The sequence below is a fragment of the Pristiophorus japonicus genome, chromosome 8 (genome assembly GCF_044704955.1).
Source record: "Pristiophorus japonicus isolate sPriJap1 chromosome 8, sPriJap1.hap1, whole genome shotgun sequence".
In the NCBI taxonomy this organism is placed as follows: domain Eukaryota; kingdom Metazoa; phylum Chordata; class Chondrichthyes; family Pristiophoridae; genus Pristiophorus; species Pristiophorus japonicus.
In genome coordinates this window covers 233237998-233261290 of record NC_091984.1, presented here as the reverse complement: position 1 = coordinate 233261290, position 23293 = coordinate 233237998, and the positions used below count along the sequence as shown (strand labels likewise).

Here is a 23293-nt window from a genome sequence, read left to right as displayed (position 1 = left end):
CGGACACGATAGGCCGAAATGGCCTCCTTCTGCGCTGTAAATTTCTATTTTTCTATGAAAGAGTTCAGACAAGAAGGGCATGGGTGATTCCCAGGTGTTCGGGGATTAAGTTATGAAAAATGACCAGTGACAACTTATTTTCACTTGGGAAAAGACAGAGAAGAATTGATACATGTCTTTAGAATGACACAGGTCTTTAGAATAATGAACAGTGCTGATAACGCACAGAACTTAAGGGTAGATTTTTAAAATTCAAAAGCTTCCCTACCCGACAGAGGCACTGAATCAAAACATGTCAAGATAGGGAACTGAAGGTCTCAGGGATATTAATAGAGCTCAATGACACAGAAATTAGCGAGAGTATTGTGATCTGTGTAGGGGTGGAAGTGCAAAGAGAAAACGACTTCATCTTTAGATTTGAAGAGCTCCACAACTGAAGATGATATACATGAACTGTCGAAGTAAGCTTGATAGGTCAAGTGCCTTTTGCTTACTCCAAGTTATCTTTTATTCTTAGGTGTCCAAATACATTGCACATTGAAGAAATGCCAATCAAGAAAAGTCTGCACTCACACTGTGAACCATGCACATTTGCTTGTAGTGCAGTAGCAAAGCAGAAACACTAACCAACCTCACAAAAAGGAAAATAATGTGAGTCATTAGGATCACAAAAATCACCATTTTTATATTTATTCCTAGTACTAGCAGATGTTCTGAACTTGCAAGATAAAAATAAAATTCACATTTCTATTTCTCTACAATTATGGAACTCAATCCCTCACAGCCTTCCAACTAAAAGGGCAGAGTCCAGGAGGGCTGTAGACCATCAAACAGCATCAACATCATAATTCTTCAACGGAAACAGCTTTCCCCTTTCAGGACCTGAACCACTACTGCATATTTTGATCAACTGTCTTCAAGCAGAACTGTCAACATGATGTATTGATATAGCACCTTTAACGTAGTAAAACACCCCAAGGCGCTTCACAGGAATGTAGTAAGACAAAACAATTTGACACTGAGCTACACAAGGAGACCCTAAAGCATCCTGACAATGAACAACTTTAACCATTCATTTCATTTTGGGAAAAAATTGTCAGAGGAACAAACTCCCTCTTTCTCCTCCGCACCCAGATCAGAGGTGCCTAGATTGGGAGGGCGTCCAGATCCCTGGACTCGGGGGAGGGGAGAGGGGGATTCCAAAGAACTTCTTTCTCTATTGCTTTCCTCACAAAATGCAGTTTTGTTGACTGTAGGCCTCAGACAGCCTCAGAAACAAGTGCTGCCACTTACCAATCAGGGGAACCCCCTTTAAAAAAAATCTGCATTCCAGATTAAAAGGAACAATCCAGAGAAGTTATTATTTGTTGATGTAAATTTAATGACCGTAGGTCCCGATAATGCAAAATGTTTTGCTTATTTTAACAATGTGCGTCTTCTGTTTCCAGCCTACTTTCCCAAACTGTTGCCCTTCAAGTAAATTTCACAAAAATGGATCAATGGCTAGGATTAGGAAATAATCAGTTCAACCAGTATCGATCAATCGATTAAATAGTTATATATAGTGAAACCTCGATTGTTCACCATAAAGGAGATGTCTTACCTATGGCTCAATGGTAGCACTCTTATCAGTGACTCAAAAGGTCAGGGGCTCAAGTCCCAACATCAGGGACTTGAGCACAAATTCTTTGGGCCAACAACCCAGTGCAGTACTGAGGGAGTGCTGCACTGTTGTAGGTGCAGACCTCTGGATGAGATGTTAAACCAAAGCCCTGGCATTTGCCCCCTCAGGTAGACTTTAAAAAAAAACCATGGCACTATTTCGAAGAAGAGCAGGGAAGTTCTCCCCCATGTCCTGGCCTATATTTATCCCTCAATCAATGTCACTAAACAGATTGTCTGGTCACTGGCACATTTCTGTTCGTGGGACCTTGCGGTGTATAAATTTGGCTGTTGTATTTCCGACATTACAACAGCGACTAGTACTTCAATTCGCTGTAAAGCTCTTAGGGACGTCCAGAAGTCATGAATGGGGCTATATAAATGCAAGTCTTTAATTCTTCCACCCCAAGGATAATGGAAATTGTCAGATAATCGACAATCCCCAACTTAGAACCATAGAATGATACAGAACAGGAGGCCATTTGTCCCATCATGTCTGTGCTGGTATACACAGTATTTACTATTCTGAACTATGAATAATTCTCCACACCTCCATGGGACCCACTAACAATATCAGCTGGTGTTGCATAGCCTCCAACAAACACCTGCCTGCAACTCCAACTGCCTGATTAATCATAGAATTAACAACTGAACAAAAACACTCCTAAATACATACCACAAACCATACCCCACACCTTCAATACATCAGTGCTAAAGGCTCTTGCCCACCCGTTATTCCTCCGTAGTGGTGCCGACTTTCAAATCAACACAGAGACTAGTGTTTAAAGATGCTTTAAAGCTTCAAATAAAAACATATGTCAGGAGACTCATTCTGTTGCTCTCCCAACTTAATACTTTCAGACTAAAACACTATCGACTGACTAAAAGGTAGTCATGAGAAAAATTCGTGCCATTAGTTAATGACTAGAATCTGTAGCCACAAGCTTCAGTTTACTAAATTGGAAAGGTATATTACCTCAGCTGTAGAAATTGTGCAACATTCTGCAGCGGTTTAGATTTCCCATATGCTGAAACCTGACCATAAAATTGAACATATAGACTAAATCAAGATGGGTTGCTAGAGCGTAGAGTTTAGAGAGGCAGCTGGGCTTACCATAGGATTGAGATACTGTGGGGAGACACAGCAGTTTGGTTAACCTTTTCCACACATCTTATACAGTCCGCAGAAGATCTGCACTCCTTCCAAGCCTACTTTTTGCCAGCACATAACCCAGAACTTTGGCACAAGGGATCAGTCTTGTGGCTCCTGTCTGTATTGCCTCGAACACTTCATTGCCTCCTCCCTTTATCTCAGGAATCAAAATGGGACATTGACCACAAGATAATGGGGCGGATTTTCCGGTGATGTGCCCTTCTGTTTTCACCCCAGAGGGGTAGCAATGAGCTCTTCTGGCAGGTGGTCAGCCTCCAGCGCCCTGCGTGAGTTTGCTGGCCGGTTTTGCGGGCGCGTAGTGCAGTACCGCCAAGAAGAGCGCCCCGGTTGTGACATCGGTTTGCTTTTGGATTCCCGCCCGACCCGCAGCACGCCCTGCTGGGACCGCCTGTGAAAATGGGTGGTTTACCTATACCGGCTGCCGTGAGGTAAGTAATGCCTACCTCAGGTAAGGATAATTGATTTTTCTTTTCATTTTTTTTGCGATTTATGTTGCAGTGGAGTGGGCTATGTATTGGGAATGTTTTTGGTGGGGTTTGTTTTTTCCCGTTCCGCCACAACCCAAGACCAGCTCTGGAGCTTGGGACTTTCACTTGCTCAGCCGGCCTAGCGTCCCAAGAGAGGTTCACAACGCCTCCCTTAGCGCTCCGCCCCACACTCAGGGCCCAGCTGCCCAATTTTGCTGCCTGAGGTGCAAAGTGTTCCCGGGCGCAAACTTTACCGCCCCGCCACCATTACCGCCCGAAAGCAGCAAAGCCGAAAATCCAGTCCATAGTCTGACCAGAGCTTGAAAACATTTAATTATGACTTCTGCTAACTTGTATTCTACTGTTTTGGCTGTAGAGTTCAACATTCTATTTGCTTAGTTGATTGTTACTCTGCATTGGGTGGGCATGTTGAGTATCGAACTTACAAAGTAGTTCAAATTCATCCGTAGCTAGGTGTCAGCCTGGGCTCGGTGCTTGCACTCTCGCCTCAGAGTCAGAAAGTCCTGGGTTCAAGAGACTTGAGCACATGATCTAGGCTGACACTTGCAGTACTGAGAGAACGCTGTAGTCAGAGGTGTCGTCTTTTGGATGAGAAGTCCCGTCTCCTTGCTCAGCTCGATGTAAAAGATCCCATGGCACTATTCGAGAGCAGAGCTCACCCGGTGTCCTGGCCAATATTTATCCCTCAGTCAACATCACGAAAAATGGATTATCTGGTCATTTATCACAGTTAGTTTGTTGGGTGTTGTATTTGCCTACATAGCAGTGACCATACCTCAAAAACTACTTGGCTGTGAAGTGCTCTGGGATGACTTGAGGACGTGAAAGGCACTTTATAAATGGCTAGCTTTTCTTTTAGCTGGGAGGGGGGAGAAAGGGAAGGGGCGGAAGAGAAAGGGGAGGGGCGGGAGAAAGGGGAGGGGTATGGGTGGGGAAGGGGAGAGCAAGAGTGGAGAAGACAAAAGTAATGGAGAATGATGATTCTTCAACCAACTTGCTCTTATGGAAGCTATCAGTGAGACATTCATTAGTCTGAAAAACTATCTAAAGTGGAAATGTAGAATATTCTAAATTTATATTTCACATCAAATGAATTCCACGTTTGATACAGCTCAAATTATAGATTAGAAATTCCAACATGTTTTCCCACTGCAGTTGCTGCACATTTCACATTTAAAGTAACCCAGGCTGAGATTAAAGAAGCTCTGTAGCCACGTGCTGAAGATTGGAATCATTGTGAATCTCAGCCACGACGGTCCTTCGGAAGCTAACTTCTTGCAGTTGATCAGATGCTATCTCGGGTCCGTTTTGGACACAGTATAAGCGACGGTCAGGTGGGCCAGACCAACCGGGGAAAAAAAGAGCAAAACTATTTCTATTCTGTGCAAGTGCATTGATAAGAAATCTGAGGCACTAAATGTAAAGGAAAGTAGACAATTCCATTTCATAATTGTCATGCTGCAACTTCTCACAGCAAAGCAAAACTCCCCCATGGAAAAGGATCCCATAAATTCTTGCCCATTTCCCTCGGTATTCTTGCGATTATCAATATGGCAGGCTCCTAAACTCAGCCATGCCATAAGGATTTACTGGAGAACCAAGGAAATTCCTCCCAGGGAGAACGCTCAGAACAGTCCACCCTGTCACTTATCCCAGAGCACCTCAAGTACAGGGCGGAGAGCAAATTATGAGGTATTCCTTTTGGCAGCAGATGTTGTAGGTGTGCGCATGCAAAGAAACTGTAAAATATCTCAAATAGAAAATATGTTTTTGCACAATAGTAACGTAATAAAAAATCTTTTACAGAAGAGGCACATCTCACTGGAGCAACACCGAGATGCATCCAGATCATCACACAGGAAGGCAGAAATAAAATCAATAGCAGGCCATCCCATCAACCCTGAGCCATTCCTGCTCACTTCCGAGCAGGTGGCAGAGGTCATGTGAAGAATAAGGGCTGGATTTTACGGTCCTTCACCCCGGAGCGGCGTGAAGTGGGGCGGCGAGGTCTCCTGCGTCCGGTCGCGAGCTTCGGGTCGGATTTTGCGGCAGCGCTGGAAGAGCTGCGCCGGGTGTGCAACACCTCTCGTTGCGACGCCATCCGACTTTTGACTGGAACCCGACCCGCACGCCTGGAATCCCGCCTCGCAATGACCGCCTGGGAAACCAGAGCGGTCCAACCGTGCCGGTGGCGGCGAGGAAGGTAAAGTGCTGCAAAGGTAAGTGTTTGTTCTTTTAGCGATTTGTGTTGTGGGGGCGTGGGAATGTTTTTGTGGGATTCCGCCCCCGCCCCCCCGCCCCTCCCAGGCACTTTAGCTCGCGAGTTTCCCATTTTTGCGCCTCGAAAGATGTACAATGCCACCCTTCGTGCTACATACCCTGCACAGGACCCAGATGCCGAAAATTCCTTACTAAAGTGCAACCTATTCCCGGCCGGTAACTTTCCCGCCCTGCCTCCATTTCACCCTGAAAACAGAAAATCCTAAAATCCAGCCCAAAGTTTTTGAAAAGCATGTTTCATCCAAGAAAATACAAGTTAATCAGAAAAAAAATTCTTAACTCGCATAACAATTACGGTCAGCATAGCTCAGTTAATAGTGCTCTTGACAGGGAAAGATCATTTCCTCTGGTTGAGGCTTTGTGACAATCTGAGTAAAAACCAACAGTACTTGCTGCCGATGAACAAGAGTTTGGTCTATTCAGTACGTAGTCAAACAGCAGCGTCACTTATAATCACACCTTTCCAATAACAAAATTACACTGCTAAGATTCTCATTTTATGATACCAATACAAAACATGCTCAATTAAGTTCTCTATACAACTGGAATGTGTCAACATGACCAAATCACTCACACACAAATCAAATTGGGATGATTTGAACTGAATGTATTTTCAGGCAGCACAATCTTCTCTGCCCTCAGCTCAAATCACGTGGCTGGGTGTTCGGGTGGCAGGGCGTTGGGGAAGAAAAATGAAATCACAGCAGCTAGATTTAGACATTGGCGCCAATGTCAGCGTCCGAACATACAGGCTTGATATCGAGTCTGCATTCCATTTTGTATCACTTCTCAGAAAATACAAGTTCACTCTCTGAAAGCTGTTCAGGCATAATTCTATCAAAAGTTAGCAGAAAAGTTACATGTTATTTTTTACCTTTTTTTGTGGGTGCATCCTGGACAGAGAGGGTGATGAGCTTCTGATTGGCTGGCAAGATAGGCCGCTCGGCTTCTGCCTGCTTCCGCTTCATCTCCCGATTAAACTGACGCCGTTCAGCCCAGGTTCTGAATTTCTTCACAGTGACTTGTTCAAAATCAAAGCGCTTTTCCAGGTATTTTTTAAAATCCTCAATGGCTGGAAATTTTGCGGAATTTTTTTTATTGCATAAATAATAAAATGGGAAGAGAACAGTAGCAACTATATGTATTCAGTGTACTTTTCTAGGCTGCCAGTCCCAAGATATGCATTTGGAAAGTTAAATAAAATAATCTAATTATATATAAAATTCCTTAAGATTCTTTTGCACTACTTAATCAAAGACTGCTCGGAATAGGAAAGGATAATGGATACTATTCTACATATTAAAAAACAAAAATGACCATCTATGTCACGAACACAGATTTGTAGCGTGCTTCAGAAATCAGCAGCACTTACAAGAAATACGGGAATACTGCGTGCAGTTTTGGTTTCCATATTTACGAAAGGATATACTTGCTTTGGAGGCAGTTCAGAGAAGGTTCACTAGGTTGATTCCAGAGATGAGGGGGTTGACTTATGAGGAAAGGTTGAGGAGGTTGGGTCTCTACTCATTGGAATTCAGAAGAATGAGGTGATCTTATCGAAACGTATAAGATTATGAGGGAGCTTGACAAGGTGGATGCAGAGAGGATGTTTCTACTGATAGGGGAGGCTAGAACTAGAGGGCATGATCTTAGAATAAGGGGCCACCCATTTAAAACTGAGACGAGGAGAAATTTCTTCTCTCAGAGGGTTGTGGATCTGTGGAATTCGTTGCCTCAGAAAGCTGTGGAAGCTGGGACATTGAATAAATTTAAGACAGTTTCTTAACCGATAAGGGATTAAGGGGTTATGGGAGCAATCAGGGAAGTGGACCTGAGTCAGTGATCAGATCAGCCATGATCGTATTAAATGGCAAAGCAGGCTCGAGGGGCCGTATGGCCTACTCCTGCTTCTATTTAGGTTCTTATGTTAAACAAGAGTCATTCGCCAAAAGACAGGTGTGTAGATGCAAAATATGAACCTTGAGAAAACATCACAAAGCTTTGCGCTTATGTTCCAATTAGACAGCTAGCATGACTAAGTCAGATAATACAACGACCACATTTACAAATAGCAAGCACAAAATAACTCTCATCTTGTGTGGTGACTTGAGATGAGATGGATCCAATGGGCAATCTTAGAATACATTACAGTACCTACAACTGTTGCAATGCAAAGTGCACAGGGCCACCGTCCAACTTTTTATGCAACAAAATTTGAATATTGTGTACAGTTTTGGTCTCCTAATCTGAGGAAGGACATTCTTGCTATTGAGGGAGTGCAGCGAAGGTTCACCAGACTGATTCCCGGGATGGCAGGACTGACATATGAAGAAAGACTGGATCGACTAGGCTTATATTTACTGGAATTTAGAAGAATGAACGGGGATTTCATAGAAACATATAAAATTCTGATGGGATTGGACAGGTTAGATGCAGGAAGAATGTTCCCGATGTTGGGGAAGTCCAGAACCAAGGGTCACAGTCTAAGGATAAGGGGTAAACCATTTAGGACCAAGATGAGGAGAAACTTCTTCACCCAGAGAATTGTGAACCTGTGGAATTCTCTACCACAGAATGTTGTTGAGGCCAGTTCGTTAGATATATTCAAAAGGGAGTTAGATGCGGCCCTTGCGGCTAAAGGGATCAAGGGGTATGGAGAGAAAGCAGGAATGGGGTACTGAAGTTGCATGATCAGCCATGATCATATTGAATGGTGGTGCAGGCTCAAAGTGCCGAATGGCCTACTCCTGCACCTAGTTTCTGTGTCTATGTTTTCTAAAATCTTTTTTTTTTAAAAAGTCTGAAATATTCAGAATCTCAGCTGTGCCATCATGGGGCAGCATTCAGTGCGGACTTGGCACTTACCGAAAGAAAGAAAACATGCAGCAACAAAGAAAAAGTGGCTGAGTCACCTCATTGCTCCTCCATGCAAGTGAAGCCCAAGTGGTCTTGTGGGAGAGGCCTGGAGCCCTCTTTGCCATGGAGATCTTAAAAAGTGAGGAAGAAAGAATCAAAAGCCACCACCAACGCTCCCTCCAAGCTGCGCGTGTTCCCGGGTTTGGTCGGGGGGGGGGGGGGGGCGGGGGCGCAGCAATCTTGAAGGTACCGCGCAGGCTGCTCACAAGCTTTCAAATGCTGCACATGCGCAGCGCAAAAAATGTAAAGGTACCATGCATTGAAAAAACTGGCTGCGTACAAAAACAAAATTTAAGAGGGAACACTGGCCACTACATACGCACCTCAACACCATGAGAGAAAAGTTACATTCTTAGCCCTAGTAACCAGTTATTATTCTATCTTAGATAAGATCAAGAATCATCTTACCAACGGATTCTTCTTTGCATACTTCTACTTTAGCCTTCACCTGCCCAAGGGCTCCTGCTGCAATGATTCCTCCCAAGACATTTCTTTCATCTAAGGATTTAGAGTTTATCGTACCTGAGCTACTGAGAGGTACTGAATTAGTAACAGAGTAGTGCTCAGTGGCAGTGCAGTCTGCTTCGTCATTTATTTCTATAGTTGTGTTCTCACAATTGCCTGGGAACATTTCTCCATTCGTGGTCACTTTGGTTACCTCACCATTGCTAGCTGGCATATTCTGCTCTCTCTCTTCTTGGTCTCTCATTTTCATATAGTGTAGACAGGGAATGCTGCTCTGTGGTGGATCGTGTTTCTGCACAGAACAAAAAGAAAAATCTTTTAATCCGTTAAGAGTTATGAAAGGCATTCGGTAAAGACAATTAAACGTGATGATTGATGATGAGAGAACGGTTGCACGGAAGCACCAAGGCCACAATGCCAAGCAGCATAAAGAACGCAGAAAGAAAGATGGGCCGCCTTCATGAGCCTCCTCCGATTTCATGTCTCCCTGCATCCAACTAAAAACGAGGCACATGCAGACTGCAGGTCCCCTGAAGCACCAGTAAAGGGAAAATTAAAACATACAAAGTTCAAGTCACCCCACATTTTTCTTGCACTTCACCGAGCAAACTCTAACAGAGCAGCACACAGAAGTTGCGGCAGATAATCTTCTCCACCAGCAAACTATGTGAACTGTTGAGACAACAAAAGAACATAAGAACACAAGAAATAGGAGCAGGAGTAGACCATTTGGCTCCTCGAGCCTGCTCCGCCATTCAGTAAGATCATGGCTGATCTGATCTTGGCCTCAACTCTACTTCCCTGCCCTTTCCCCATAACCCTTGATGCCCATATCTTTCAAAAATCTAACTCCACCTTAAATATATTCAATGACCCAGTCTCCACAGCTCTCTGGAGTAGAGAATTCCAAAGATTCACAACCCTCGGAGAGAGGAAATTCCTCCTCATCTCTGTTTGAAATGGACGACCCCTTATTCTGTAACTATGCCCCCTAGTTCTAGATTCCCCCAAGAGGGGGAAACATCCTCTCTGCATCTACCCTGTCAAGCTCCCTTAGAATCTTATACGTTTCAATAAGATCACCTCTCATTCTTCTAAACTCCAATGAGTACAGGCCCAATCTGCCTTCAGAATACAACCCTTTCATCTCAGGAATCAATCTCGTGAACCTTCTCTGAACTGCCTCCAATGCAAGTATATCCCTCCTTAAAGGGAGAACGTCAGGAAACAAAACAATTAGCATGGACGTGGGCCAACATCGGGCTGGGGAAATAGAGGGAAAGAAGCAATGGGAAAAAAAAACTACCAAAAGGACTGTGGTTGCGAAGAAGTTTGCAGGCTGCATAATCTCCCGTTCCAGCAGATAAGAGCACAAGTGTAAAATGAGACAATGCAGAGTTACACATATCCATGCCTTGTCAGTCAGAAAAACCAACATGCACACAAGCCAATCCACTGCCTTCAAAATTAATATATTACCACTACAGTTTGCAGCACAACGTATTTTTTACACAGTTAAATTGACAGAGTGGGGTGAGAAGAGAATAGAGGAATGGTCTACCCCCCTCCATCATAGATTAATAAATCATAGCACTGCTGTTAGAACAAAGATCAGGAAATGAAAACAATTCAAACTATGCCAATGGCTTTGTAGGGAAACACAGAATCCAATATGAAGGTCAAAAATATCCCAGGCTCAATCCAAGACCTTTGCAATCTTAACTTAGCCAGTAGAGCAACTGGAATGATAGAAATGGCCGATGCATTCCTGGATTACGCAAGGGGAACAAAATCAGCCATCAATTGCTATCGAGTTGACCTCTGCTGCAAGTGCAAAGATGCAAGAACAGCTCGCCAACACGCAACAAGTGAGCCCACACGTGGGAGTACCTTCACCACAGGGACTGCAGTTGTTCATGAAGAGGACTCATCATCACAGGCAACAAATGTTGGCCTCATCAGCGATGCACATATCAATAATGAATTAAAAAACACAGGCTGGAGGGCTGTCTGGACTCATGAAACTGTTTCCCAACACGAGTCACTGCCTTCAGCAGAAAATTAATAATGTAACTATTTACAAGTCATATTATTTAATTTATTTACCCTGATGCTTCCGGTTCCTAAGAAATAAGGTCGCGACCAGGTAACCACTCTGGTTTCTCTGTGCAGGTAAACTGGAATACCGGAATTATGGAATGTCATGATCCAGCCGTCAGGAAGGGGTTCAGTTGGTGGACGACCACGATCTATAAAGATTATAACAAATTTCATACCAAGCAAAGCACAAGGCATTGTAATTCAGTCACAATACAAAAAAATAGACTGAGGGATGAAAATTTAATAGAATGAATTGACAGATAGAATGTTTTTTGGACTGGAGGAAGGCATACAATGATGTTTCCTAGTGGTCAGTTCGAGGACCACTGCTTTTCTTGATATATATTAATGACTTGGACGTGGGTATACAGGGCACAATTGTGTATTGTGTCCAATTCTGGGCACCACACTTTAGGAAGGATGTAAAGGCCTTAGGGAAGGTGTAGAAAAGATTCGCAAGAATTATTCCAGGAATAAGGGACTTCAGTTATGTTGCTAGACTGGAGAAGCTTGGGTTGTTCTTCTTGGAGCAGAGAAGATTAAGAGGAGATTTGATAGGGGTGTTCAAAATCATGAGGGGTCTGGACAGGGTAGATAGAGAGAAACTGTTCCCATTGGCAGAAGGGTCAAGAACCAGAGGACACAGATTTATGGTGATTGGCAAAAGAACCAAAGGCGACATAAGACAAAAAAAATGGTTACGATCTGGAATGCCTGAAAGGGTGGTGGAGGCAGACTCAATTTTATCTTTCAAAAGGGAGTTGGATAAGTATCTGAAGGAAAAAGACTTGCAGGGCGACGGGGAAAGGGCGTGGGACTAGCTGAGAGCCGGCATGAGCTCGACGGGCCGAATGGCCTTCTTCCATTCTATGATGACCACGGGGGTCCCCAGTAAAAACATGGCACAAAAAAAAACTCCACTAAGCTTGTGGAATCTAATAAAGCAACTTCAAAAAGCCCAGCAGGAAAACAACATTGCATCAGTTGCTGTAAACAGCAGGAAGCATGGATGGAACTCCACCAGACAAAATAGCAAAAACAAGAATAACCCAAGGTGGAAGTTTTAATTAAGAAACCAATAAAAACACTTTGCTTCCCAAATCTAACAAGGATGCAGCAGGGAGGGAAGAAAATACATCATAGAGTAAGATAAAAGGGGTTTTCTCTCACTTTTTATAAACCCGTTTACGTTCACCATTGCAGAGACCTGGAAGCAGGACATCTGCCAAACTTTTGGCCAGAGAACAGCGTGGTCAACATAAATATTGGGAGAAAAATGACTAAGACCTCAATTTTAGTTCAGGTCATGCTCAAATAAATTAGTATCTGTTCCAGCTTTCCTTCTCATTCATTCACTGACTGAATGGAGATCTGAGAACTTTTATTTAAACTACATTATTTAAACTGAAGAAGTCTCCACAAGAAAGCTATAATTCTATACTTAAGGAACCCTAGTTATTTCAACCCGCCCCCAATTTTCTTCTATCCCTCCCTCTCCTGGGGCACCAACTCCACCACTTGGGTATGGACCGATGCAAGTCACGATAATACAAATCATTGTCAAATGATGTTTTTCTTACAATTCATTCTAAAGTCTTGAGACTGGAAGTGGGACAATAGGCCAGCATGATAAATAAGCTTGCATCTGGCATTTTCTAGGAGCTCTCATTTCTGGGGGTCTTGTTCACAATAGCACTTGCCATGCCATAATGAATCATCTAAGACAGTGTGCGTGACCAGTGGCAAAAAGCTTTCCTTAACAAATTGTAGAGTCATGATTGAAAGAATCAATGAAGGTGATGTTTCACCCCTGGAAAAAAATGGGGTAATTGCGTTTATTTCTCTGTATATCTACCGCTTAAAGACACTGCCTGTATCAAAGACCTGGTAAAAACACAATAAATGGATTACGTTACAACTATATTTGGTTTGTCAGATTCAAATTTCTTTTTATACAGATGACAACTTGTGTCCATAATTACAACATGTGGGCCCAGTAACACAAGGCACTTTTGCTCCCGCCAGAGCCCTACCAGACACATGCACAATGATCATATTTACAGGCGAGGAACAGGATAGCATGTCGGATATCCCAAGAAAACAAATATTGAATCAGGAATGGGAACTCACCAAAATTAACATAAGTAAATTAACAGTGATGAAGAAAATAATGGGACTAAAGAGTGACAAATCCCCAGGAGAAGATGGTTTCCACCCCAGGGTTTTAAACAAAGCAGGGAGGATCATTAGAGATGCCCTAACTATGATCTTCCAAAGTTCTCTCGATTCAGGAACCGTTCCTTTAGATTGGAAAATTGTACATGTCACTCCGCTATTTAAGAAAGCATTTAAGAACATCTGTTGTCGGGAAATTACTAAAGTCTATAATTGAGGATGGAGTTACTGAACACCTTGAAAATTTTCAGCTGATCAGAGAGAACCAGCATGGATTTGTAAAGGGTAGGTCACACCTGATGAATCGGATTGATTTTTTTTTTTTAAAAAAAGAGGTCAGATCAGGCTCATTTGTGATGCTCTTCAGAGTAAAACTGTTGGCCAACACTCAACGTTACATGTGAAAAATTGTCATGAATGAGCTATCCGGTATGGCCAGAACCCACTGAACTGTACAACGCCGAAAGCAGGAAAGGGAAGAAGGGTTAGGGAGTGTAATGCACTTACTTTTTAACACAGTTTTAATTTTGGTCATCATTGGCTGCACACTTGTTTCTTCATCAGTCTGGTGGTCACTGTCACCAGCGTTCTCCTCTTCAACCCGTCTCCTCTTTTTGGGAGGAGGTAGCACCGCCTCCAGGAGCGCGTCAACATCATTATCAAAATCATCCTGTAAAATACAGTATTGAAGGCCATCCTACTATAATAGTATGAAGATTTCTAAACAGGGACACTGCAAAAATAACCTATGATTTTTAACTCCAGCTGCATTCACACAATAATTGTGCAATTTATCTAATTTGTTCCGAGTCAAATCGAATTGTATAGGAATAGCTACAAGACTGATCATTTACCAAGGTGTCCCAAAACTTTAATAACAGGGATACTCGATAACTGCAATATAATAATATAATTATATATATATCTTAAAAACCTTAAGCCTGTCAGTTAATTTCAGAGCTCATGTTAAAAAAATAAAGTCTGCTGATGTTCCTCTGTGGACTATAGTTTCAGCTCACACAGAATCTATGAATAATTATCCTCATGCTTCCAATTTGTTTCTGGACAATTTTTAAAGCACTTGCAACGATACAAAAGTTAAAAGTATGCTGTTCACGTCAAAAGCATTTCAAGTTGCTATAAAAATGGTTGTGATTCACAAAATGCTTCATAAACTAGTAAAGTGTTATAACATACCTGAAGAAGTCGTCTGGTTAGCCCAAAGCAAACTTGTATTTTATCGCTGGAGTTTATAACTACAATAACATTACATGGAATGCTATCATTTTAATTTGATTGTCTTTGCCGTTACAAGAAATTTCTTTGAAGCACTGAAAAGCAGGTTCTTGTATAGCGACAGATTAATGGTTTTACAGTAATTTATAAAGTGGGCAGGTTGCCTCAAATCGAAACACTTATCAACAATGTAATGAAGATGCAAAAGATACCCGTTTCACACTTCCGTTGTCACAGTCTAGAGTTCCAGTCTGGGTTCGGTGCCGTCACTGTATTGAGCTTTTATCTAATGCTCTGGTCAGTCTTCAGAGATGGTTCATCCATACACACCTACAGATGGGTGGACACAACTCCGACTGACCAATTCATAGACAAGGGACTGGCATCAAAACTACGCAGCAGTTTGTATTTCTGTTCATCCACTCTATTGACTGAAGGACTACAGTTGCAGAAACAGAAGCAAAGTAGGAACAGAAGGATACTTTTACATTAAAAAATGTTTTTATGACAACCTACATTATTTACTAATAATGCAAATGTTTTCCCCCCGACTGACTATTTATGTGCACATATAAATATAGCTTGCTGTACTGTGGACAGAACTAAACAGAAAATGTTTGGCCCTGAAACTTCACCAGCTTTAAAAGTTATGCAGAAGGACAAGATGTGCTGGTCAGAAAGGACGAGTAAAACAGACACAGGGTTCAAAATACTATACATATTATCTGGTGCGTGTAAATTTTGAGTGAACAATTAGAAATCTGATCACCGTGATCTGCAAGTTGCAAGAGTTAAGAATTCTGAAGACGAGCATATCTTTTTTGCAATTTATGGAACATTTTTTTTAAAAAAAGGTTACATGCACCAGGCAGGTGAAAGGGACAAAAGGGAAAAGGAAGGGAAGGCATTTACATTAAGACAAGGATAAATCCACGTGCAATCGCATGTGCACGCGAGTATTTTGAACCCTGCTCACATACCTCAAATGAATAACTCAGAGCTTCTTCATCGACGTGATCCTGTTGAATTATCATTTCAGATTTGAAACCTGTTCCCTCTACATCATCTGTTTCGAAGTTTTCCGGAAAGTCTTCTAGTTCATCAAGTACTGCAAATTCCACTTTTTTATCTTGATTGTCTTCAACTTCTTGTTTATCAGTACTTTTACTACAGAAGCCCCCCGGCTCCACTGCTCTATTACTGTCAAAAGGACTGCCATGCAAATCTCCATTCATGCTATTGCTAAAATCGGTATCTTTCTCCCCAGATTCAACACCTGTATAAACAACCTGCCTGTCTTTGCTTTTACTGCTATCTGTAAAGACAACTCTAATTTTTACATCTTTGAGCAACTTAATATCAGGGGCAAACTTGGGAACAGCCGGTGCGTGACGCGCTGTTCTTGGATTCAGTGGGCAGCTTCCCGATGCTGCCGTGAGTTGGTCGTTAAAGACGGTGGATTCCATCGTAAGAAGCTGGTCTTGGCTGCACGTGTTACAGTCCCCAGCGTGAGTGTCTGAAAGTCCATCACCACCAAAGCCAACGTCCATAACTTCTGCGTCACTGGACGTTTGCAGGGGAGGTGGTGGAGGCGGCGGCGTACTTGGAGGAAGAGGTGGGGGACACGGCTGGTTCTCCACATTCAGTGGCTCTTCGGGCATAGGTGGTATACTTCCAAACATCTCCATCTTTCAAACTTAATACTAAGCTACAAAGAGTCCTAAACAAATAATTTCTTACTCAAATACCCTACTAAGAAGAAATTAAACATATGCCAGTCCAAGTGAGTTATCTGATCAAAATTTACAGATGATTCAGTTAAGCTGACTACATTGTTCTTTTCATTAAAGTAGACAGCTTTCAGAATCACTGTCTCAATTATTGGAAATCACAATGTATTCAGCTTAATCAACGCCTGGGATTAGACAGAGTTCATCATCTTGAGTCCTTAACACCATCTTCTACTGATCACCACCTGGAGAGATACAATAAAATGCAATTAATCATTTCCACCAATCGTCACAAAGTATCAGTGAAAACTTAGCTGTCACAACTACGCCATGGTATCAGCATAGCACTCTTAGAAACATAGAAACATAGAAAATAGGTGCAGGAGCAGGCCATTCAGCCCTTCTAGCCTGCACCGCCATTCAATGAGTTCATGGCTGAACATGAAACTTCAGTACCCCCTTCCTGCTTTCTCGCCATAACCCTTGATCCCCCGAGTAGTAAGGACTTCATCTAACTCCCTTTTGAATATATTTAGTGAATTGGCCTCAACTACTTTCTGTGGTAGAGAATTCCACAGGTTCACCACTCTCTGGGTGAAGAAGTTTCTCCTCATCTCGGTCCTAAATGGCTTACTCCTTATCCTCAGACTGTGACCCCTGGTTCTGGACTTCCCCAACATTGAAAACATTCTTCCTGCATCTAACCTGTCTAAACCCGTCAGAATTTTAAACGTTTCCATGAGGTCCCCTCTCATTCTTCTGAACTCCAGTGAATACAAGCCCAGTTGATCCAGTCTTTCTTGATAGGTCAGTCCCGCCATCCCGGAAATCAGTCTGGTGAATCTTCGCTGCACTCCCTCAATAGCAAGAATGTCCTTCCTCAAGTTAGGAGACCAAAACTGTACACAATACTCCAGGTGTGGCCTCACCAAGGCCCTGTACAACTGTAGCAACACCTCCCTGCCCCTGTATTCAAATCCCCTCGCTATGAAGGCCAACATGCCATTTGCTTTCTTAACTGCCTGCTGTACCTGCATGCTAACCTTCAATGACTGATGTACCATGACACCCAGGTCTCGTTGCACCTTCCCTTTTCCTAATCTGTCACCATTCAGATAATAGTCTGTCTCTCTGTTTTTACCACCAAAGTGGATAACCTCACATTTATCCACATTATACTTCATCTGCCATGCATTTGCCCACTCACCTAACCTATCCAAGTCACTCTGCAGCCTAATAGCATCCTCCTCGCAGCTCACACTGCCACCCAACTTAGTGTCATCCGCAAATTTGGAGATACTGCATTTAATCCCCTCGTCTCAATCATTAATGTACAATGTAAACAGCTGGGGCCCCAGCACAGAACCTCGTCACTGCCTGCCATTCCGAAAAGTACCCATTTACTCCTACTCTTTGCTTCCTGTCTGACAACCAGTTCTCAATCCACGTCAGCACACTACCCCCAATCCCATGTGCTTTAACTTTGCACATTAATCTCTTGTGTGGGACCTTGTCGAAAGCCTTCTGAAAGTCCAAATATACCACATGAACTGGTTCTCCTTTGTCCACTCTACTGGAAACATCCTCAAAAAATTCCAGAAGATTTGTCAAGCATGATTTCCCTTTCACAAATCCATGCTGACTTGGACCTATCATGTCACCATTTTCCAGATGCACTGCTATGACATCCTTAATAATTGATTCCATCATTTTACCCACTACTGAGGTCAGGCTGACCGGTCTATAATTCCCTGTTTTCTCTCTCCCTCCTTTTTTAAAAAGTGGGGTTACATTGGCTACCCTCCACTCCATAGGAACTGATCCAGAGTCAATGGAATGTTGGAAAATGACTGTCAATGCATCCGCTATTTCCACTTAAAACTTAAATTCCTGTCTGTTCTCTGTTGAAGTCCCACTCTCGGAGACTTTTGAGCACATATACTAAGGTGATACTTCAATGCAGTACTGAGAGTGCTGCACTGTGAGAGGTGCCATCTTTCGGATGAGAGGCAAAATGACCCATCTGCCCTCTCAGGTGGATGTAAAGGATCCTACGGCATGATTCGAAGAGCAAGGAAGTTCTTTTGGTATCCGAGCCATCATTTACCACTCAGCCAACACCACAATCTTTGATCATTTATCTCACTGGTGTGTCTATATGACCTTGCTGTGCGCAAATCGTCTGCCGCATCTCCCTACATTCGGACAGTGACGACACTTCAAAAGTACTTCATTAACTGTTTTCTTTGTTTTTTTTTCTTTCTTTGCTACCTTAGCTGAGGTGTTAAAACAAATGGGTGAACACCTCCACTGAGATAGTGGCGACAGGAATTTTAAAGAATTAATAAATTTGTACACGAGTGTAGTTTCAGAGTCCAAGGTTTTAAAGGACCGGAAAAAGTTATTTGCAAAATGGGTGTTTAATGCCATAGCTACATTGTACAGGTGCACTTCTATTCTTTAGCTTTATTTGAAGCCCTGGTGATAAATAAACTATTACAAAAACAATATATTATAAAAACAAAAAATGCTGGAAATATTCAGCGGGTCAGGCAGCAACTGTGCAGAGAGAAACCGAGTTAACGTTTCAGGTTAATGACTTTTCATCAAAACATTCAGACAAAAGGTCATCAACCTGACCTGCTGAGCATTTCCAGCATTTTCTGTTTTTATTTCAGATTTCCAGCACCTGCAGTACTACACATTAAACATGACCAAAGCAGTACTTCAATTAGATCAGACAAGCCTGCAACTTGTAACTTCTCCAACTCCTTTTTAAAATGAGTTATTCAACAAGCAGTAAGAACTTAGATAGGCAGTTGATTAAGTGGCCCATACAGTACAGTAATGCAAAATGTTACTGTATCAAATGTAGTAGAGGGCATTACTAAACCTACAATAATCAGGATATGGAAAATATTTCACATCAAGGAGCACTTTAACCAGTTTACATCTTCCAGACATTAAAAGGCAGAAATGTATATTTAAATAGCACTTCTGTCAAATCCTCCCAAAGTGTTTCACACAATTAATTACTTTTAAAGTGCAGTCACTGTTGCTATGTTAATGAACTTGAATGAATTACCACATTCTCATTACTTTTGAATCTGACGCACAATAAATTAAACCGCACAGGATTCAAATTTCAATAATCCAAAATAGTCAAACCAGCCTACAATTGTTAATTCAGTATTTTAAAAAGTTTCACAGTTCCAATACATCCAAACTTTAGAAATAGAGTACAATATCTTCTCTTTTAAGTTAAGAAAAACACAACAAAAAGATATAATTTTAAACCAATGGAAATGGTATTGAAAAGTAATTCCCAAGATGAGAAATTGCTCCTTTTCCAAACAGCACCTCTGCTCAAAACAGACATGAATCTCCCCAGAGTACAAATTGCAAGTGACTGCAACCTTTAACTATTTGGAATTGTTGCACTATGAGTAGGTTTAGCATTATTAATAAAAACTTGATCAGTGAACCAAGTCCCGTTCACCTATCATCCCTGTGCCAGCTGACCGACGGTTAATCAACGCGTCGATTCCAAAATCTGCATCCTTGTTTTCAAATCCCTCCATGGGCTTGCCCCCTCTCTATCTCTGTAACCCCCTCGGCCCCACAACCCTCTGAGATCTCGGCGCTCCTCTAATTCTAGCCTCTTGTGCATCCCTGATTTTAATCGTTCCACCACGGGCGGCCGTGCCGTCAGCTGCCTGGGGCCTCAAGCTCTGGAATTTCCTCCTTAAGCCTCTCACTTCCTTCAAGACACTCCTTAAAACCAGTCGAGAACCAGAGGTCACGGATTTGTGGTGAATGGCAAAAGAACCAAAGGCGAAATAAGAAAAAAAAAACATTTACGCAACGAGCGGTTAAGATCTGGAATGCGCTGCCTGAAAGGGTGGTGGAGGCTGACTCAATCGCGGCTTTACAAAAGGGGAATTGGATAAGTAGCTGAAAGAAAACAATGTGAAGGGCTACGGGAAAGAGCGGGGGAGTGGGACTGGCTGCAGAGAGCCGGCACAGGCTCAACGGGCCAAATGGCCTCTTTCTGTGCCATAACCACTGTACCTCTTTGACAAAGCGGTTGGGTCACCTGTCTGTAATATCTCTTCATGCAGCTCGGTGTCAAATTTTTGCCTGTCGATCGCTCCTGCAAAGCACCATGGGACGTTTTACTACGTTAAAGGCGCTATCTAAATGCAGCTTCTTGCTGTTGTTGTTGTTGTTGTTGTTGGGTAGACAGCAACAGGCCTTTGCTGAAAGCCACTCACTCAACAGCCCCTGACTGCGGGGACCCAATTACACAGCAATACTATACCGTGCACAGGTTGCAGCCGACAACTGAAGCCAGGGGGCAATGGGAGAGGCAGAGTGGGGTGAGCATGAGGCAGGCGGGCGGGGGGGTGGGGGGGTGAAGCCAGGCCTGGTTTGCGGCCTGCTCTCCACTCCCACCGCACACACCTTTCCTGAGGGAGTGAGGGGGGCGGCGGCGGCGGGCAGATGGAGCGGGCCCGGATCGCAGGTCAACACATGCCACAAAAAGGCGCCAATGGCGGCGGATGCGGGCAGCCTACCGTTATAGTCCGGCACAGGGACCGTCACCGGGTCCTTTCATCGTTGTCCCTTCGCTCACCGACTCCGGCGCCAGCCCGCCCAACGCGCACGCGCCGGCGCCGTGCCTGATCGACGGCCCGTTCCATCAATCGGCACACGCCGGGCTAATGATTGACGGCCCGCCCCCCCAATCATCACTCGCCGGCCTAATGATTGACTGGCCCGATCCGCCAATCGGCACGGGCCAAACCAATGATCGACGGCCCGCTTCGCCAATCGGCACAGGCCAAGCTAATGATTGACGGCTAGCTCTGCCAATCGGCACGGGCCAGCCAATGAGTGACGGCCCGCTAGACCAATCGTCACACGCCAGCCTAATGATTGACGGCCTGCTCTACCAATCGGCACACGCAGGCCTAATGATTGACGGTCCACTCCGCCAATCGCCGCACACCAGCGTTAGAGACCGGGACTGAACGTCAATCTGGCACCGCTCTCCCCTTTAAAGGTAGACAGTTATTAGCAACAGAGGAACAAGAGGCCATTCAGCCCCTCCAGCCTGTTCTGCCATTCAATGCGACCTAACTCCCTCCACCCACCTTTGGCCCGTTTCCCTTAATACCATTGGTTAACAAAATGCTATCAATTTCTGATTTAAAATTAACAATTGATTGAGCATCATATGCTGTTTGCGGAAGAGTTCCAAACTTCTACGCCCGTTGTGCAGAGGGGTATTCCCCAATTTCACGACCGAAACGTCTGGATCTAATTTTTAGACAATGCAACCTCGTCCTAGACTCTCCAACCAGCGGGAATAGTTTCCCTCTCTCTCTCTACAACAACAACAACTTGTATTTATATAGCGCCTTTAACATAGTAAAACCTCCCAAGGCGCTTCACAGGAGTGTTTTAAGACAAAACAAATTCATTAGGCACCGAGCCACATAAGAAGAAATTACGGCAGATGACCAAAAGCTTGGTCAAAGAGGCAGGTTTTAAGGAGCGTCTTAAAGGAGGAGAGAGAGGCGGAGAGGTTCAGGGATAGAGTTCCAGACCTTGGGACACAGGCAGCTGAAGGCACGGCCACCAATGGTTGAGCGATTATAATCAGGGATGCTCAAGAGGGCAGAGTTAGAGGAGCGCAGACATTTTGAGGGGTTGTGGAGCTGGAGGAGATTACAGAGATAGGGAAGGATGAAGCCATGGAGGAATTTGTAAACAAAGACGATAATTTTAAAATTGAGGCGTTGCTTAACCGGGAGCCAATGTAGATCGGCGAGCACAGGGGTGATGGGTGAGCAGGACTTGGTGCAAGTTAGGACACGGGTTGCTGAGTTTTGGATGACCTCAAGTTTACACAGGGTAGAATGTGGGCGGCCAGCCAGGAGTGTGTTGGAGTAGTCAAGTCTAGAGGTAACAAAGGCATGGATGAGGGTTTCAGCAGCAGATGAGCTGAGGCATGGGCGGAGAGGGGCAATGTTATGGAGGTGGAAATAGGTGGTCTTAGTTATGCCGCTGATATGTGGCCGGAAGCTCATTTCAAGGTCAAATATGACTTGGGTTGCAAACAGTGTGGTTCAGCCTCAGACAGATGCTGGGGAGAGGGATGGAGTCGGTGGCTAGGGAACGGAGTTTGTGGCGAAGACCAAAGATAATGGCTTCGGTCTTCCCAATATTTAACTGGTGAACATTGCTGCTTATCCAGTACTGGATGTCGGACAAGCAGTCTGACAATTTAGAGTCCATGGAGGGGTCAAGAGAAGTGGTGGTGAGGTAGAGCTGGGTGTCATCAGTGTACATGTGGAAACTGACACTGTGTTTTCGGATGATGTCGCCAAGCGGCAGAAAATTGATGAAAAATAGGAGGGGGCTAAGGATACCAGAGGAAACGATGTGGGAGTGGGAAGAGAAGCCATTGCAGACGATTTGCTGGCTACGAATAGATGGATAAAAATGGAACCAGGCCAATCCAGTCCCACCCAACTGGATGGTGGTGGATAGGCGATCGAGGAGGTTGGAGTGGTCAACCGTGTCAAAGGTTGCAGACAGGTCGAGAAGGACGAGGAGGGATAGTTTACCTTTGTTACAGTCACAAAGGATGTAATTTGTGACTTTGATGAGAACCGTTTCGTTACTGTGGCAGGGGTAGAACCAGATTGAAGAGATTCAAACGTGGAGTTCCGAGAAAGATGGACACGGATTTGCGAGGACTTGGGAAAGGAAAGGGAGGTTGGAGATGGGGCAGTAGCTTGCAAGCACGGTGGGGTAAAGGGTTGTTTTTTTGAGGAGAGGGGTAATGATGGCAAATTTAAAGGATCTTCCCTCTTAATATCCTGAAAATTTCAATCAGATCACCCCTTAACCATCTAAATTCTAAGGAATACAACCCTAATTTATGTAATCTTTCCTCGTAACTTAACCCTTGAATTTTTTTTTTTAAGTGCCTACTTTTTTTAACTGTCTTGACTTTTCGTTCAAATATGTAGGTAGGGGAGGGGAGGGGGGAGGTG

The 23293-nt window shown here is 43.6% G+C and overlaps 1 protein-coding gene across 2 annotated transcripts in view; it reads right to left on the bottom strand.

The window, feature by feature from the left end:
• The window catches only part of dgcr8 (DGCR8 microprocessor complex subunit), a 58588-nt gene extending 37707 nt beyond the window's left edge, over positions 1–20881 (bottom strand). For both annotated transcript variants that reach the window (XR_011594152.1, XM_070888073.1), the window contains exons 1-6: positions 20804–20881; positions 15477–16471; positions 13768–13930; positions 11092–11234; positions 8929–9277; positions 6479–6676 (exon numbers count right to left, since the gene is read on the bottom strand). Coding sequence is in view for 1 of the 2 variants with exons in the window: in XM_070888073.1 (XP_070744174.1) it covers positions 6479–6676; positions 8929–9277; positions 11092–11234; positions 13768–13930; positions 15477–16184 (1561 nt within the window). In the remaining variant the exon portion in view is untranslated. The remainder of the gene's footprint in view (positions 1–6478; positions 6677–8928; positions 9278–11091; positions 11235–13767; positions 13931–15476; positions 16472–20803) is intronic.
• Between the last annotated feature and the right edge of the window lie 2412 nt (positions 20882–23293).